This window comes from Colletotrichum scovillei (genome assembly GCF_011075155.1).
Source record: "Colletotrichum scovillei strain TJNH1 chromosome Unknown Contig00003, whole genome shotgun sequence".
Taxonomy (NCBI): domain Eukaryota; kingdom Fungi; phylum Ascomycota; class Sordariomycetes; order Glomerellales; family Glomerellaceae; genus Colletotrichum; species Colletotrichum scovillei.
Genome location: NW_023336261.1, coordinates 2197173 through 2214199, shown reverse-complemented (window position 1 = coordinate 2214199; position 17027 = coordinate 2197173). Strand labels below are relative to the sequence as shown.

The 17027-nt window shown below is 54.6% G+C and overlaps 4 protein-coding genes across 4 annotated transcripts; 2 read left to right on the top strand and 2 right to left on the bottom strand.

Annotated features, from left to right (window-relative positions):
• Positions 1-61: 61 nt before the first annotated feature.
• Positions 62-1382, bottom strand: HER10_EVM0008156 (oxidoreductase; the record flags this gene model as incomplete). Its single annotated transcript, XM_035477688.1, has 3 exons — positions 1102-1382; positions 788-1017; positions 62-699 (listed from the first exon to the last, which is right to left on the bottom strand). Exons 1-3 carry the CDS (start codon positions 1137-1139, stop codon positions 62-64), a joined length of 906 nt encoding a protein of 301 aa, XP_035336283.1. The 5' UTR covers positions 1140-1382.
• A 676-nt stretch (positions 1383-2058) lies between these two features.
• On the top strand, positions 2059-3114 carry HER10_EVM0011790 (TOXD protein; the record flags this gene model as incomplete). Its single annotated transcript, XM_035481209.1, has 3 exons — positions 2059-2567; positions 2634-2847; positions 2941-3114. The coding sequence occupies 3 exons, from the start codon at positions 2059-2061 to the stop codon at positions 3112-3114; spliced, it is 897 nt and encodes a 298-aa protein (XP_035336613.1).
• Positions 3115-4463: 1349 nt separating this feature from the next.
• HER10_EVM0006811 (TOXD protein) lies at positions 4464-6858 on the top strand (the record flags this gene model as incomplete). The annotated part of the gene is made up of 2 exons (XM_035476386.1): positions 4464-5931; positions 6022-6858. The coding sequence occupies exons 1-2, from the start codon at positions 4681-4683 to the stop codon at positions 6856-6858; spliced, it is 2088 nt and encodes a 695-aa protein (XP_035336162.1). The 5' UTR covers positions 4464-4680.
• Positions 5808-10243, bottom strand: HER10_EVM0007167 (uncharacterized protein). Its single transcript, XM_035476732.1, has one exon. The coding sequence runs from the start codon at positions 9728-9730 to the stop codon at positions 8666-8668; it is 1065 nt and encodes a 354-aa protein (XP_035336197.1). The 5' UTR covers positions 9731-10243; the 3' UTR covers positions 5808-8665.
• Between the last annotated feature and the right edge of the window lie 6784 nt (positions 10244-17027).

Sequence of the window (17027 nt, the reverse complement as noted above, 5' to 3'; positions counted from 1 at the left end):
ATCACGCAACACCACACCCCAATCATTCACTCATACACCACCCGCCCCTGAGACCCAGAATCTAGGCCTTCTTAACCTTTTCCTGGCCTCTTTGGAAAATCTTCTTCTTAATCACCGCATCGTCCAACCCCGCTCCCCCATTCATGGTCCCATCAAACACCGTCCTCGGCCCAAACGCATTCAAGAACCAAACAAGCCACGCGTTCGTACCCTTCCACACATACGGGCTCCCGCCGCTCTTAAGCACGAGCGGCACGACCTGCCGCGCAAACTCATCAGGCTTCATCGTCGTCTTCTCGTGCGTGGCGCTGCGCTCCCGCACCTTATCCTCGGCGTCGACGTACAGGCTGTCCCTATCGAAAGAAATATTGTTGGCCTGGATGATGGAGGTGGCCACCTCGCCCATGTAGACCGTCAGCACGCGCAGGCCGAGGGGCGCGACCTCGAGGCGGAGGGTGTCCGAGTAGGCCGCGACGGCGGCCTTTGTGGCGTTGTAGCCTGACGTGAAGGGCCCCGGGAGGCGGGCGAGGACGGAGGCGACGTTGACGATTGTCGGTTGCTGGGAGGATTGGGAGGTGGAGACGGCGGCGAGGAGGAGCGGGGTGAAGGCTGTCACCATGTCGAAGAGGCCGAAGACGTTGGCGTCGAACATTTGGCGGGTGCGGTAGGAGTCTGCTTCTACTGCTGGCGCTTCGTAGACTTGATGCCGGAAATAACCATGTCAGTTGTCTTGATCTCGAATTGCATAGTTGGAATGCCTAGAATGAAGGGGGAAGGGGGGACTTACGAGCACCAGCATTGTTATACAGAATGTCAAGGGTACCGTCTGTACGTCTTGAAATCTCCTCCTTCACGGCAGCGATGCTCTCTGAGCTCGTCACGTCGAGCGTGAGAGTTTCGATGCCCTTCTCTGTGAGGTTCGCTACCGACTTGAGCGAACGGGCGGTTGCAAAGACGCGCAGGCCTTGGGCTGCGAATGCGAGCGCCAGCGTGTTACCGACACCCCCTTGGGAGCATCTGTCAGAGGCGTGTCAGCGTTTCAAGTCTGGGGAATGCAAAGTAGAGAAGCATAGAAGCTATCTCGGAGGTAGCCACACTTACCCTGTGATGAGGACTGTTCGCTTGTTAGGTGATGACATGATTGCAGGTTGGAACTGAAACTTGGTCGTGAATGGTGAGAACTTGGAAGATTGAACAAGCTGGATGAGTTGAATAAGGTAATAAGGTGTCCAACCATACAATCTCGACGTGAAATCCCGTACGACTTAAGTAACTACATGATAGATGCAATTTGGAATACCATGGCCCCCAATTGTTACCGATGTATCTTAGCCATTATCCAAATCGCGAAAAAAAACAGTCAAAATTTAGCCATGATGACATATCTCAAGCTGTGTGCGTCGAAGTCGAAGACTATTGGTAAGCTCGCAGAGAAAGGCACTTTAAAAGATTAGAGCGAGTGGCGTGTGCTTTCGGAGCCTTCAGATGCTCCATTCCCCGCCGTCTTGAAAGGCGCCCGGGCAAGCCATCGCCCTCTCCACGTCTTTATCCGGAAGGAGGGGCCGGGCAGGGCCTCGGGATGACAAAGACTGACATCCAGCACGTAGAAGTCTTGGTCCCATTCTATCGCCTTGTCTACTATACCGCTCGCGTGTGGTGAGTAAACCATAATCGTCCCGGGCGCTGTTTAATAATCGCCCCCGATAAAGTGGAGACTCTCCGGCGCCGATTTGAATGCAGCCGTAGCCCGTCAAATGTGGGGCTTCAGTCCCATCCGCAACTCGTTGGTTGACCGTCCGTCTGTTGTCCGCAACTCCGCAACAGCGGCAAGGCGAACAGGCCACTTGCGATTCGTGATTGCGCATCGTGGCGAGCGGAATGTGCTTAATAATGTTCAGTTTTGGGTTTCAGCATGAGAGAAAGCATGCGGAAAGTCGAGCATAAAATGACAATTGAGGAACCATGTACACGTAACAGATTCCGATATCCTTCTTCATTACCACCAAATTGCAATCAATCTTTCAAGCAAATACACGGAACCATTACGTGTACACAAAAATGTCTTCCAACCACGCCATCGTCATCCAGGGAGCAGGCAAGGCCTCAGTCGTCGAGGCTTCCATCCCCAAGCTCCGCGACGACTACCTCATCGTCAAAGTCAAGGCCGTGGCCCTGAACCCCACCGACATCCTCCACATCGACCTCTTCGCCGTCACAGGAGCCCGCGTGGGCTGCGACTACGCGGGAATCGTCGAGGAGGTCGGCTCCAAGGTCGCAAAGCCCTTCAAGAAGGGCGACCGCATCGCCGGCGTCGCGCACGGGTCCAACGCCGTGCACCACGAGGACGGCACGTTTGCCGAGTACATCACCGTCAAGGGCGACCTACAGCTCCGCATCCCGGACAACGTCACGTTCGAGGAGGCCGCCACCCTCGGCGTCGGCGTGACGACTGTGGGCCAAGGCCTGTACCAGAGCCTCGGCCTGCCGTACATTGATCAGCCCAGCACCGAGAAACTGCCCGTTCTCATCTACGGCGGGAGCACGGCGACCGGAGCGCTGGCGATCCAGTATGCCAAGCTCTCTGGTCTACATGTCATCACGACGGGCTCGCCTCACAACTTTGACTACCTAAGGAAGCTAGGCGCCGATGTGATTTTGGATTACAAGTCTGCCACCGTTGTAGAGGACATCAAGAAGAGTGCGGGCGGCAAGCTGAAGCACGTTCTGGACTGTATTTCCTCCGAGTCGTCTGCGGATATCAGCGTCAAGGCGATCGCGGAGGACGGCGGCGTCTACTCCACCCTGAGGCCCGTGCCGGCGGAGCTCGTCTCGGCGATCAACAGCAAGGTGACGCCCAAGATGACGCTGGCGTATACTGCCATCGGCGAGCCCTGCCAGTTTGGCCCGCAGGCCTTGCCGGCGATCCCGGCGGATTTGGAGTTTGGGAGCAAGTTCTGGGCTGATACCGAGCGGCTGTTGGGAGAGGGGAAGATTGTTGCTCACAAGCCTACTGTGAATGAGGGTGGAAGTGGTCTCGAAGGCGTTCTCAAGGGTCTTGATCTAGTTAGACAGGGCAAGGTGAGCGGAACCAAATTGGTTTACGTCGTTTCGTAGTAGTTCAAAGTTCAAAATAGCGATAGGGACTCGCAAGAGTTATGAGTAACTATCAGAACACTTGAATATGAAAGCTTTATAGGCGGAACTTGGGTGATCTAGGTAAGGTTGGTCAACTTAAAATGCCAGAGTCAAGCAGTGTGGGTGACGGGATCGGAGTCCAAGATACCGGAGCCGAATGCTACAGGGATGTAGTCTCCCGAGCCCGAGCGCCACTTGCCCGATTCGTCCACGGACGAGAGCCCATTGGCAGTAAATATTGCATAACTGCAGATGTTTTGCAGGTCAGCGGCGGGAGGGAGATGGTGTGGCGCATGCAAGCAGTCATGTACTTGAAGTGTGCCGTTTGCCTATCAGCACTATTGTCTCTTGCGACATGTGATATGTGTCCATGGATCTGAACTCTTGCAGAAGTCTACGATGGAAAAAGTCACAAGGTTGAGTATCTCAAGTTATGCAAGCGAACACTACCTTAGTGCTCCTGTATCCCAAGAGACGTTTGCGCTTTGTGGGAGAGTGCCCATTCAAGAACCCAGAGAAACTCGTAAAGTCGGAGGTAGGTTGAATGCCTATCGAATCAAGTATTGCGCTGCATCGGCTACACATCCTCTGGAGACACCATTCCGCACTCCCATACTTATGCCACCTGACTCTCCACTTGGTGAAGCCAAACATCGATAGGCTTACTTCCAATCTGATCCAATACCTAAGACCGAGTAAAGTACCTCGGCTCCTGAATTGGGCACAAGGAGGCCTCTCCTGTTACATAACATCTCAGTTGCCGATTTCTGACCGATCGCTGCCGAAGTCATGCACGGCGAGTCTGAGCGAAATTGAGCCTCCCCTTTGAAGAATCGATTGATTGATAAGACAACCTAACATGACTTTAACGTCATGCAACTAGTTCGATAGCCTACAGGATAGCCTATGGGAGGCGAAGGGGAACGTAATCATCCACCCCAGTACGGAGTACAGCAACGTTCGCATCTCCCCCGCAGCCACGCACCCACTCACGTTTACTAAAACTTTTTTCTTCATCAGAGGCTTAGAGAAGAACGCACATGGAAGAAAGCTGTTAGAAAATCCTTCACAACCATTGGACACCACACCCCGGAAAAGAAGAACCTTCCTCATGCGGTGTTTAATGGCAATTGACTCCGTCAGATAGGTCCGATCAGTCTTGCATCGGAGAAGTTAAGTTACGGCAGCTATCCGAGAGTAGCCCTTTGGTGGGGCTGGTCCGATCGAATGGCAACCCGCTCAGGAACCCAGGATGTCACCCCCAACGGGGGGGAGAACTTCTCGACTTCTCCAAAACAAGCTCTTTTACACCCGCAATGTTCCACTCCGCCAAGACTATGGACCGCTGCTCATGGCGGAAAGCGGCAATTGAGCGGGAAGGAATACGTCGCAATCGTCATGGAAGCCAATAAGATTTCTCCCCTGGGAAAAGATTCAGACTTCTCGATATCCCAGAAACGAGTACCTCGCAGTGCCGATGTCCAGGACCCTGGCTGATTGCTGTGAAAGCTGCTCCTCTTCCTGGGTCCTTCTCGGAGTTCTACTATGTGCGAGAGTGCTGGCGATGGCAAAGTCGAGCCATCCTCGAGAAAGACAAATACCAGACGAAAGATTGTAGATGCCCTCGGGTCTCTTCTCTCTCTCTCTCGCTCCCACCACCACCTGTCTCTCCTTCATTTCAAAAGCGGTGTGCCTTCGCCACCCAAGCCCTTCAACATGCGGTCGTCACTCCTTTCCTCCCTCGTCTGCCTCTGCCTGGCCACCTCGTCGGCCTCGGCCCGCCACGTCCACCAGCTCCGCGCCGACTTCAACCTCGCCTCCCTCCCGCAGACCCACTCGGCCCGCGGCCTCCCCGCCGCGGACGGCAAGAAGGGCGTCCTCCTCATGAACCGCATCGGGCCCTCCACCTCGGAGCTCTACATCGCCAACGCTGACGGCACAAACGAGCAGAAGCTCCTCGGCAACGCCTCGAGCTTCGAGTACCACGCCGCCTTCTCTCCGGACGGCAAATACGTCACCTTCACCACCGAGCGCAACGGCGACGGCAACTCGGACCTCTACCGGTGCAGCTTTTCCTCTGCCGGCACCGGTAACTCCACATCTGCCTCGTGTTCCAACCTGGAAGAACTCATCGCCACACCCGCTGTCGAAGACGCGGGCGCCCTCTCCCCCGACGGAACAAAACTCGCCTACGTCTCCACCGAGAACGGCTACCGCGCCAACATCTGGGTCCTCGATATCGCCACCGGCGCCCGCCGCAACCTCACAAACACCCCCGAGATCGCCGGCGACCCTTTGCTGCCCGACGGCCACTTTAGACCCAGCTGGTCCCCGGACGGCGAGTGGATTGCCTTCGCCTCGGACCGCAACACGGCCTGGAGGGGTCACGGCAACGGTACCGGCTGGGAACACACCCAAGAGCTCTCCGTCTACGTCGTCCGGCCAGACGGCTCCGGGTTCCGTCAGGTCGCCACAAAGACGGGCTACTGTCTCGGCTCGCCGAAATGGAGCCCCGACGGGAAGCGCATCCTCTACTACGAGATCACCACCGAGCAGACGTGGGACGCGCACCGGCCCGAGTCCCTCGCCGCCGCCATCTCTCAGATTGTCTCGGTCGATTTCGAGACGGGAGAAGACCGTATCGAGCATACCTCTGGCGCCAGCGTCAAGATGTTCCCGCAGTGGTTGGCTGGTGACGATAGCACCTCGGATGGATCCAGCAGCAACAACATCGCCTACCTGATCAAGGGCGGTGACAACGAAGGCTTCAACTACACCTCAGGCGTCCACGCGCCGGTCAAAGCAGCGATCCGCTCCCCAGCCTGGTCCCCAGACGGCCGCTTCGTCATCTACGAAAAAGTAGGCTTCGCCGCCCGCGCCATGGAGAAGCCCCTCTACAGCTGGGACGCGGACTGGGAATACCGCTCCACCGACGTCTTCCCCCAGCTCTCCCTCCAGGGCCGCCTCGTCATCACCCAGAAGCAGCTCGGCAACTCCTCCATCGTCTCCATGAACCCGGACGGCACCGACCTCAAGCTCGTCTTCGACTCCTCCAAGACGGGTGAGATCGACGCCGCCCTCGTCGCAAAGGGCCTCGCCGGCGCCTTCCAGCCAGCCTGGTCCAGCGACGGCCAGTGGATCGCTTTCGGGCTAGGCTCCTGGTTCCAGTCCCGCGCGACGGGCAAAGCCCGCGTCTACCGCACCACCTCCAACGGCAGCTTCTACGAGGCGCTCACAGACGGCACTGTCCACTCCGGGTTCCCCTCCTACAGCCCGGACGGCCGCAGCCTCGTCTTCCGCGAGTGGGGTGTCCGCTACGGCCTCCGCGTCATCGACCTCGAGACCAAGACGGTGCGGAGCCTGACCAACGCGACGGACAACCTGCCCTTCTGGTCGCCCGACGGCGAGCGCATCGTCTTCACGCGCAAGACGTCGGCGACGAACTTCGACGTCTGCACCATCCGGCCCGACGGGACGGACCTGCAGACGCTCACGTCCAGCGGCGCAAACGACGCGCACGCCGTGTGGTCGCACGACGGGCGGATCCTGTATTCCAGCGGCATGTACGGGTTCCGGGACGAGGCGGCCATCTATGACCAGACGTTCCAGCCGTACGGGCAGATCATCGTCATGGACGCCGACGGGTCGAACAAGCGGATGCTTACGGATAGTTTGTGGGAGGATTCTATGCCGTTGTATGTGCCCAACGAGTTTCTCGTCTAGAGGTACCTTCTTCGGTGGCTTGGAAGTATGGTCGCTGTAGATTCATTGCAATATATACATGAAAATCTTTGTGCGAGTACTTCCTTATGGGTGTTTTGATTTCGAACGAGTGACCAAGTTGGAAAGAGGGTGAAAGCCCACAAAAGGGGCTCATCGAGTGGACAGAGGCAGAGAGCTTTGGCTTTGACTTTGGCCAGCCAACACTCTGGTTATCTAGGTCATTCATTCAGCTTATCAGATTACGAACTCATAATGCTCGTGATAACTCACATGTTCTGCTTGGTATAGCGGATGTAGTTTTGCCACAACAAATTCAGAGCAAGCCGTGAGATATTTTTCATGAGGCGGCGGAACCCCTGAATGTCTCAAGATCATAATGCACATTGGAAAGCCTCTCGACAACATGTAGCCACAATCAACCCAAGAATCAGACCATTCTCACTAGCAACATCAAGGCTACCTGAGCAGCAGTGTCTCTCCATGGTACAAACGATCCATCTCGACATTGGTACTGTTTCACTGAGAGGAGACGTCAGCGTACACAAATCACAACAACGCACCGAGTAATCGCACGACAGTCAACACAACGAGGATGGGACGAAAGAATCAAGAGTTCCATTCTTTGAGAGCTAGACCTAGCCGCCCAATCCCGGAAAACCCAGATCCCGCCGTTCACAAAAAAAAAAAAAATAAAAAAAAAATAGAGGGAGGTAATTTCTCTTTTTCCTTTTTTTCTTTTTTGATTTGGTTTCAACTCCTCTGCTCTTTCTTATGTCTCAAAGACATCGTGCTCTGAAGCCGATCGTAAAGGTAGGCAATATCAGCGAGCCAAGCATCACCAAGGTTCCTTGTTTCTAACTGCGCGTCCTGTCCTCCGCGAGAGTTGCCAAACAGCCAAGCTCATGCTGACTCTTCCAGTTCGCAAACACAAAATCAATGTGTCGTGTGTATTCAGTGTTCATGTGACAAGAATAATCTTTTCGTCGTCTTCGTCAACCCCAAAACTAATTAAACAGGTGTTGGTGTGAAACGCGCAAAAAGGGGCGCGGGGTGTGATGGCTGACGAGGTGAAGCTCGCCCAGCGCTAAATGACGTAATCCCCCACGGCGTGTTGAAGTGGGGAGATGCAGATGTGTGAACAAAAAGCAAAAGGGGGTATGTGCAAAATGTGGTATACGCATGAATGGGAAAGAATCGAAGTGTGTGTCTGTGGGGAGGTGGTGTTGTCAGGCCAGCCCATTCCAACCTGTCGTCGACGCCACCGCGTTGCCTTGGTCTCAACCAGCCCGATGCTTGGGGAAAGCCGAACAAAGGTTGTGGTAAGGGCTCAGATTCTTCGAACTAGGTACCAAGATGAGGCCAAACAGGCAGAGGCGGGGAGATGAGACAACAGTCCCCAAGATAGCCAGCCGGCCCAAGTAGTAATGTGTCGAAACGTGTTGATGACCAAATATGTCGGGGTATCCTCCAGTAGAGCCATGATCGTAATGCAAAGTGGTGCTCAAGGCCACAATGATTGCCCTTCGCGCGAGGGCGTTATTTGCCGTTCCAATGCCAGGAACGCCGAACCCATGTAGTGTAGAACCGCCGTGCCATGACAGAGACCAGAGAATGGTGATGCATGACCCAGAGCGCGCCGGCTCGGTCAGTGAAGTCATGACACGGTATCCTTGGTTCAGCCAACCCAGCCAACCAGTCCGAATCCAATGAAAAATAGGAGACATGCTTTCTCATCGGTCAAACAGACCGATCGCACAGCGCAGACCTTCCATCCCCAACGCCGTGCTATGCAAAAAAAAAAAAGGTATTATACAGAACCCAGGCGTAACAGAGCCTCAACCGCCTCACGCTCCTGCGCGTCAGACGGGCCCTGGAGCGCTGTGAAGTCGAAGGGCATGGGCTGGAGCGAGCGTGCCATGCCAGTAGAGACAGTTCGCATGCCTCCCGAGTTATATACACCGGTGGAGAGGAAGCTGCGTCCAGCAGACTGTGCGGCTGCGCCGGCTGTGTTGTAAGACTCGGCGCGCAAAGCGGCAGCTCCAACGGCAGCCCAGTCCTCGTCATCGGTGGCGTCCTCGGGATCATCATTCATAGCGATATCGTCGTCATCCGGAGCCTCGGAACACGAGGCGGAGGCCGAGCCATCCAGGGACATCTTATCCGCTTCGCATTCCATCATCATAGCGTCGCGGTCGTCGTGAGAGAAGACGATGGAATCACCAGCGCTGGACGAGGCGACGTTCAGGCGAGACCTATCGGCGCCGCGTCCACCGGTCTTGTTGATGGGAATGCCAGATCGGTAATCAGTTGGGGGTGTAGATCCGCGCGCGGCCTGACCACGTCGTCGAGCATCCCATCGACCCCAGCCCACCTTTTCAAATTCCACATCGCCGTCCGGTCCGCTGCCCTCGCCTCCGCGACCCTCCAAGGCGCCCACGACAAGGCGACGCGCCTTTGTCGGCGGGATTCCGGCGAAGCCCGGAACGGACGTTGTCAGGTAGCCCATGATGTGACGAATAGCCAGAGGGCCGTGGTTGAGGAGGATCTCAGGGAGGTGGTGCTTGGCCAGCAAGGTGGTGCTGATAGCACCGGTGGCATCATAGGAGGGTGACCGCGATGCTTGCCTGCGACCAGTCGGGTCGTCGTGCAGGTCGAGGTCCGAGTCGATGGGCTCGAGCCTGGCCTTCTGAAGCTGGGCCTTGAGGCCGTGAGGCGGAAGGGCGGGAGAAATAGAGTTGGGAGGAGTAGGGAGGGGGTGAGATCGTGTCACAGTCGTCGCAGGAACACTCCGAGCCGCTACAACAGTCAAGTTGTCTCGGCTCATGTTGGAGGCCTGGTGGATATCGCAAGCAGCAGCTGCCATGGTCGCCATGATGTCGTTTAGACGTGTCTGGTGCTTCTAGACGTGTCTGTACGCGATATCGATGGTTAGCTACAGGTGCTGAGTAGAGGAATAGTGATGAGACTGGTAGAGTATGTGGGAGGAATCCCACGATGAGAAGTGGTGGTGTTGAGTCACCAAGGTGGGAGAGGGAGGAGGATGTGACGCAGTTCAGTGCTGTGCGGTAGGATAGGGTTTACTGTTGACGTACAGCTAGAAGCGGAAGGGATGCGATGCAAGTGTGGAACTGTGCAGGTAGGCTCAGTTCGACGGGTCGACTAATAGACTTATTGGCAGATCAGGCTGGCGTTGCTGTGGCTGTTGCGATTATCGTGACTGTGACAAGAGAATCTCGTCAGTATTGGGTTGTGGTTCTTCGTGATGTTGTATTTGCGTTGAAGAAGAGAAGAGAGGAAAAGGAAGGGGAGGGTGAGATGAGTGCGACGGCCAGGGCTAAAGTAAAAGGGACCGTGGTGGTGGACGGATACGGAGATGGGATGGGATGGATGGGAGTGACAGACAGACTCATACCTGACTGCCTGTTGAATGACTGAGAGCGACACACACACCAGACTTACGCGGTACCTCCATCTTTTGGTGTCGGCTCTCTCTCACCTTGTTTCTCTTTGCTGGGCTGAGAAGTGTGTGTGTGTTGTGTGTAGGAGAAAGGGAGGTACATGGGGTACATTGCAAGACCTGGGGCATGTCAAGAGACGGCGACCGGGGGGCAGGAGGTACCCACGGTACCGGACGGATGCAACCCAGGATCCAAGGTATCCGCAGTAAACTGCAGTACATCCATGTACCTCGCTCTCTCTCCTGCTTCCTCGGTATCTACTCCGTACCTCTCATGCTGGTGACTCCTACACGCTTTCTGTGGCGGGCCAGTCTCTTTTGGTACAAGGCAAAGGGCCCCAGAGAGCCAGTCCAAAGGGAGAGGAGAAGGAGAATGACTAACGGACAGACATAGAGCATGTTGATGCAGTGCAGCTTGGCTTTGGCAAGCCCGGGTGCTTTCTCCAGCAACACGCAGCCAAACCTGACGCCCGTACCAAACTCAACCGCCTGCAGAAGACAAAGGCCCGTGGCGGCGAAAGCAAGGGAAGGCGATGGATGGATGGCCGGATCATGGACGGATGAGCACCTGGCACCCTCCAGTCTCAAGCACCAAAGAGCAAGACCAAGGCAAAAAGGCAAGACAAGGCCTGACAACGCAACAACAACTACTACGTATGGCGACAACAGGAAAGGAGCAAAGAGACGGACGCCGCTGGCGTTGGCGCAGGTGATGGATGGATGGACCATTGAGCGATGAGCAAGGACAACGCCACTTAGATACACACCCCGGGGGTGGCAAGTTGCGGCCACGGGTGTCAAGTCTTGGTCACCAGGTGTCGACTGACGGTATCTGAGTGTGGATGGTGTGGGTGTGTGTGTCTGAAGGACGAGGTATGTGTGGCTGGGCCGCTGATACCAAAAAAAGGAATCTCCGGCTGCGAGAGGAGATGGGAAAACGGCAAGAAGAGAGAAAGAGGGGTGTTGCTATCCTCCTACTATCTCTCACACTCCCACCTTCACCTTGTTGCAGTCCGCAGAGGCATCTTGTACACAGTGTGTCGCACACTACGTACACCTCGTACCTCTTGCCTCCAAACCTGTGCTTCCGTATCTTCCCTTCCCATTTGATTCCAGTTCCCCTGGGTCTGAGGAGGAGTCATCGCTCTTGCTGATGACAGGCCAGGCAGATGAGGAGTTGAAGAGACTACCTGCTACCTTCTTGCAGTCTAGAGACACTTGCCTCGTCCGCCTTGACCTTATCATCAAGAGATCCTTATCAACCTTTGATCTGATATTCTTTCATGATCCTACCTGCCACCAGGATGATCTGACCTTAAAGTCCAGCGCTGGGTAAGGGGAGAGAACTCTCGACTTTCCTAGACTCTAAGACCATTTGATCCAACTGATTGCTTTTCCTTTGATCAAAGTACCTTTGCAGAAACGATACCCAATTTCAACGCCGGATACAGCTTCAACGCACACCGCACACAAACCGCAAACCGGAACCCATCAAAAAGGAAAATACCCACTCATCGACAGCTCTAAACCCCATCCTAGACCTCCAAACAATCCACATGAACGGAGCTTGGGCGGGCTCCATCTTGTTGTCCCGTTCCTGTCCCCGAGCTTGACCGCCGAACCAGCCATCGATGCGAATACCTCGAGATACAGAGGTTCAAGCCTTCAAGGTCCAAGGTCCCATGCGATCCATATCCATGAATGATTTGAAGCGTCCGCGACACAGCAGTTCCACGACGGACCCAGAAGACACGTCCCCCCATGCGCCGGCGCCGCTCACTTTGGTCTTCTTTCTTCTCAAGTTCCCATACCCATGCCCCATGCCGAACCCGAAGCTACTGAAACGAAGTTCCCACAGCGTTGTCTTCCCCGGACTGCCGATAGGGTCGGCCGGTAAGTGTGATGATCCAAGGCCTGGGAAGAAAGGCCCCAGAGGCCCCAGGGCCAAGGGTAGGGGAAGGGGGACAGCAACCCGTGGCCTTCCGGAATTGCAGTCAAGCCCACGCACTTGATCCCCGGCCTAGTCCACAACGCGCTTCTCCATTCGGAGTCCATTCCAATAACCAACTGTTCGACCTTCAGCGTCCAGACCCTCTCTAGACAGGTCCATAATAAGCTTGATGCAAGGATCGAGAAACGACGGTGAAAACGAAGAGACCCGATCATCGTGTCAAACGCCGCACTATCGAGAGGTAATGCCAGGGCCCAAGAGTCAAGCAGACGATGGATTGCCAGTTACAAGTTACAACAAACTCCCAGCGCAAGGCAAGCAGCAAAGTCACCAATTCCCTGCCAGCCTCAGCGCATCAATGTCGACGAAACGGACACACACAACAACACACACAAGTCATTAAGCTCTCAAAATTGCGACCTACCACTGCTTCCACTCACCCATGGGCCAAGCCAAGGGCCAAGGGCTGCTTCTAGATGCGCATCAAACCCGCGTCGCCGGCGCCCGCGTCAACCACAACACCACCAAGCCCACCGCGCATAGTATATCCCAACCGGTGATCCCGTCCTATGGCACACTGGGCACGGTAAAATGGAAACCTTCGTCTCGGGTACAGCGTGCAAGCCCAAGAGCTTACCAATCTGTTGGAGATCTCGCTCACTCTCTTACTCGTCTGTCATTTCTGTCACGGTACCTTATTTCTGAGGTACGTTGTCGAAAGATTCAGCCATGAAACTTTGCTTCCAAGTTGTCCCTGTTTCCATTTCCGTTTATCCCGTCTCATTCCTATCCTTTCCTATCCATGGCACCCAAGCCCCCTTGGAGGTCCACCCTCGATAGCACGAACTCCGACTCATGGCATTTTGACTCTTTGCCCTTTCCTCTTGCCCCCTTCATTCACACACGATTAGGAGGTTGTGGTGGTAGGGTTCGAAAACCCCAATCGCGATCTCTGCTCCCTCCCACATTGCACACACAGTTTGACATATATCCATATCTCATTATCGTCAGCCTTTGTCAACCTCTGATTCATTACCCGTTCCGTACCCGCTAATAACCCACCCGCTTCCTTTGTCCGGATCCCGTGCCAATGCCATTGCCCCCTGTCAAACCCCCCATGTATCGGTACCCATGCCCCCACCATAAGTCTTTCCCGCCAGCAAGCCGCTGGGAGACGCGACCACGGGACCGGTGTCCACTGAAGCAGCTACAGCTTTGCGGGCAAGCACCAAAGCAATGCAATGGTTGGCTTGGTGGAGAGCTGTAGGAGTGTGCTTCCTCCTGCTGCTGCTAACGCTCCTGCTACTGCTGCTATCCCAGACGGAAACAGCAGAAACGGACGGACGGGGTTTGAAATGGATACCTCAGCGGCCGTCAAGTTTGCCTTGCTGCTACTGATGCTGCGGGAGACTGGAGAATGCGACAGTGTCGTCATCAATCGCAAACCTGCAGCTTCGCTCTCTCAGTCCATTTCTTTCCTAGTGCAATGTACGAAGTACTCTCAGCCCAGCAACCAGCAACGTGCGGCCATACCAACACAGACCGGGGACCTTGTCAAAACAACCAGGGCCAGAGTGCTAGAGAGGGCCCTTCATCACCGCACAGAACACAGAAACACACACACATTTTCATGTTGTATTTTTTTGTCGCCATCATCCCCCTATTTTCGGACGTTGCAATTTTGATTTTGGAGTAGGAAATTCCCAAAGCTTTCTGGCGCTTCGGTCAATCGCAGCGATCGAGATGCTTCGAAAAAGAAAGCCAGAGAAAACTCTTCCCTTTGGCGAAATTGACATTCCTCTTTACCCTGGAGCGCCTCTTATTCCCTTGACCTTAATACCCCCTTTTTCCGGACGGCGCCGTGGAGATGGCGGAATGGAAGTCTTGATGGAATCTGAGTAGAACCCATCCCATGTCTCCATGCCTTCATGGTCAGAGAAAGTGCAAGGGGGCGTGTAAGTCAAACCGAGCCTTTGGCAACGCGCAATTTCGTGCAGATTTCCAGCAGCAGCAGCCTGAGCAATGACAGGTTCGAAATGTCTGGTTCCTGTATTTCTTCATGCTTTCCCCCTAATTATTTCTGGGTGGTTACGAATGATAATGAACATCCGTATGCCGGCGGGACGATCCAGACCGGAAATGTCTGAGACACGCGCTCACTCAACTTCCAAGAAAGGAACAAGACGAGGACTCGACCGTCATCGTCCATTTCCATGGCCTCCTTTCCTTGGATGAGATCGAGACAACGAAGCTAGTCTCAAGCAAACCATCTCACAACTAAGAAGACATATTGTATACCACGGGCTACTCTTTTACAGAGAGGCCTTAGTCCGACGTCGCCGACGCGACGACGTGTCCTCTTACACCAGGTCTAAAACCGTCGCGTTAGAGATGATCGACACTCCAGACCTGACTAAACCTGCGTCCCAAAGTCACAACCACGAGCTTTCAGCTGAAAAAAATCCCCGGTTCAACACACTGCCCCTGCCCCCTCGCTCATCTTTCTTCCCACTGCGATTCCTTTTCTTTCGAATATCGTACCGAACATCTATTTTACTTTTGACCTCGCACCCTGCGCCATTCCGGAGAAATGGGCGCCAAGATTACCGCCATCAACCAGTGACCACGCACAGAGTCCACCAGCAATGGCTTCGTGACAGGTAAAGCAATTGGAAACTGGACCTAGACTTGGACCAACGGGGAAGGGGTGTCTCTCTATCAATCAGCTACTCCTGAGTGTGTAGCTGCTTTGTACCCCACGGTACAGCTGAAATCCATCCCATCCCGCGTCCTTCTCTCTTCCGCCCTGCTCGCCCTGCCCTGTGGCTTTGGCTAACTCCACATCAAAGATACACAAAAACCAACTGCGCAATTTTGGACACTGTGGTGATGGCAGGTGCAGCTGCCTTATCTACAATCCGTTATCATTTTACCAGATTGGTGACCATCAACCGCCAGAATGGAACATTGCGATGCGTGGGCTTATCTCTCAAGGCGCGCCTCAACTTCTGGTCCGTTACTGACCATGAATCCCATAGACCCGGCCGAACCGCGTCCGCGTCGGCTGAGGCGCCTATCCCATTCGTATAAGGATACCTTATTTGGGATCTCTGAGAAGGTAATCCGTATCCGTGTACGGAGTAATGGCACATCGTACCTTAGTGAATTCCCCCTCATCCCATCTTCGCCCCCCCCCCTCCCCGGATTTTCCTTGGCCCCAATGACCTCAAGAAAAAGCCACCCTTCGTTCTAGGCTTTTACAAGTAGCAGCTGTGTTTTTTTTCCGCTTTCCCATACCGGCATGGGTAGGTCCTGCGTACGCCTTGCCCTCTTTCGCGATGGGCGGCATGCTGACGACCTTCTTCAGCAATCGCCGCACCCTCCGTAAGTCTGTACTCGATCGAATCCGTCCATGTGCTTTTCGCTCTGCTCTGCTCTGCTTTGCATTGCTTTCCGCCTTGACTTCTTGCAGCTGGCCCAGAATCAAATCAAATCAATCGCATCTCACCTGGTCTGATTTTCAACTTCCACGCCCCCTAGTGGCCGCCCTGATACCCAGGAGCAGTGTCACAACTAACCAAATTCACAGAGGGACAGAATATAACATGCCTAGGTAGTAAGGATTCCATATGATGTCTATAAACAAATTCAACCCCCCTCTTTTGCTTCCTCCATCCACCCTCATGCAAAGGGTGATGTGCTGATATGCCCATGCGGCATGCATCCGGGCAACATTCCCGCACCGCCGCAATCACTTCGTTGGGGCGGATTCGGCGTTTCGGAAAGGGCCTTTACTCGACCTGCAGTCGGACGTACCGCATACGGAGGTGTCAAGACCACATGTAGCGACATCCAAATGGAGAGAGAGTATCGTGGGGTTCAACAGAAATCTCGTAGTGTTGACTCCCGTACCTGGCTACGCTACCTTTACTCCCCCTCAGAGGAATACGTAAAATGGTTCTGTGGCTGGCTGCATCAAGCTTTCAGCTACAAGCCTGGAATGGGACAAGACCATGTTCATCTTTTGACGCAAAAAGGTTCAGGTCTCTCTCTCTCTTCTGTCCTCTCTCCCCCGGAATTCGCGCAACTTGCTTGCCCAACCAACTCTCTCGTGCGCAACCATCACGTTGCGCCCAGGTCATGATCTGATTGGTCGTGGTGGTCATCTGTGATTTGCGTGCAAAGAATCACTCACGCCCCTCCGGATGAACCCTCTCTAGGGCAACGCTTTCTACCTATGTAAGTACGTTTCTGAGCGATCCAGAATGCAAGGAACATTTCAACAAGAAAATACACGTTTCTGGATTTGTATACTTCACGGTACATCTCGTCTCGTCGATGTGGGCACTTTGATGTTTCTCAATCCGCAACTATACAACTCTACCTTGCACAGTATTCACATCGAGGTAGTTACGTCAATGTTCGTCGTCGAATCAGGCTCCCCCATCGCGAGCCCGTGGTCTGTCACTGTCATCCACTTACGAAACCCCACGTTGTGACATGCTGCATCGTCGAGGCTTCGGGCTCTAAGAAAGCCCTCTTAGCCTTCCCAGGGCGGGCTCTCGTTTCTCACAAGACCAGACACCCCCTCCCTCCCTCCTCCTCCCGATGGCCGATGTGCCCATCTTTTGTTCCTAATCCTCCCTCGGGAAGTTCTGTGGGGTTATTCAATCCCGCGTCGCCGCAATGTGCCTCCTCTGTTTTCGCAACCTCTCGGCTTGCAATGATCCCTGGGAAATCCTCCGCCTTTGGGCCGATTTC

Coding starts and splice junctions, on each gene's coding strand:
- HER10_EVM0007167 (XM_035476732.1), bottom strand. CDS start 9,730: ATGGCGACCATGGCAGCTGCTGCTTGCGATATCCACCAGGCCTCCAAC.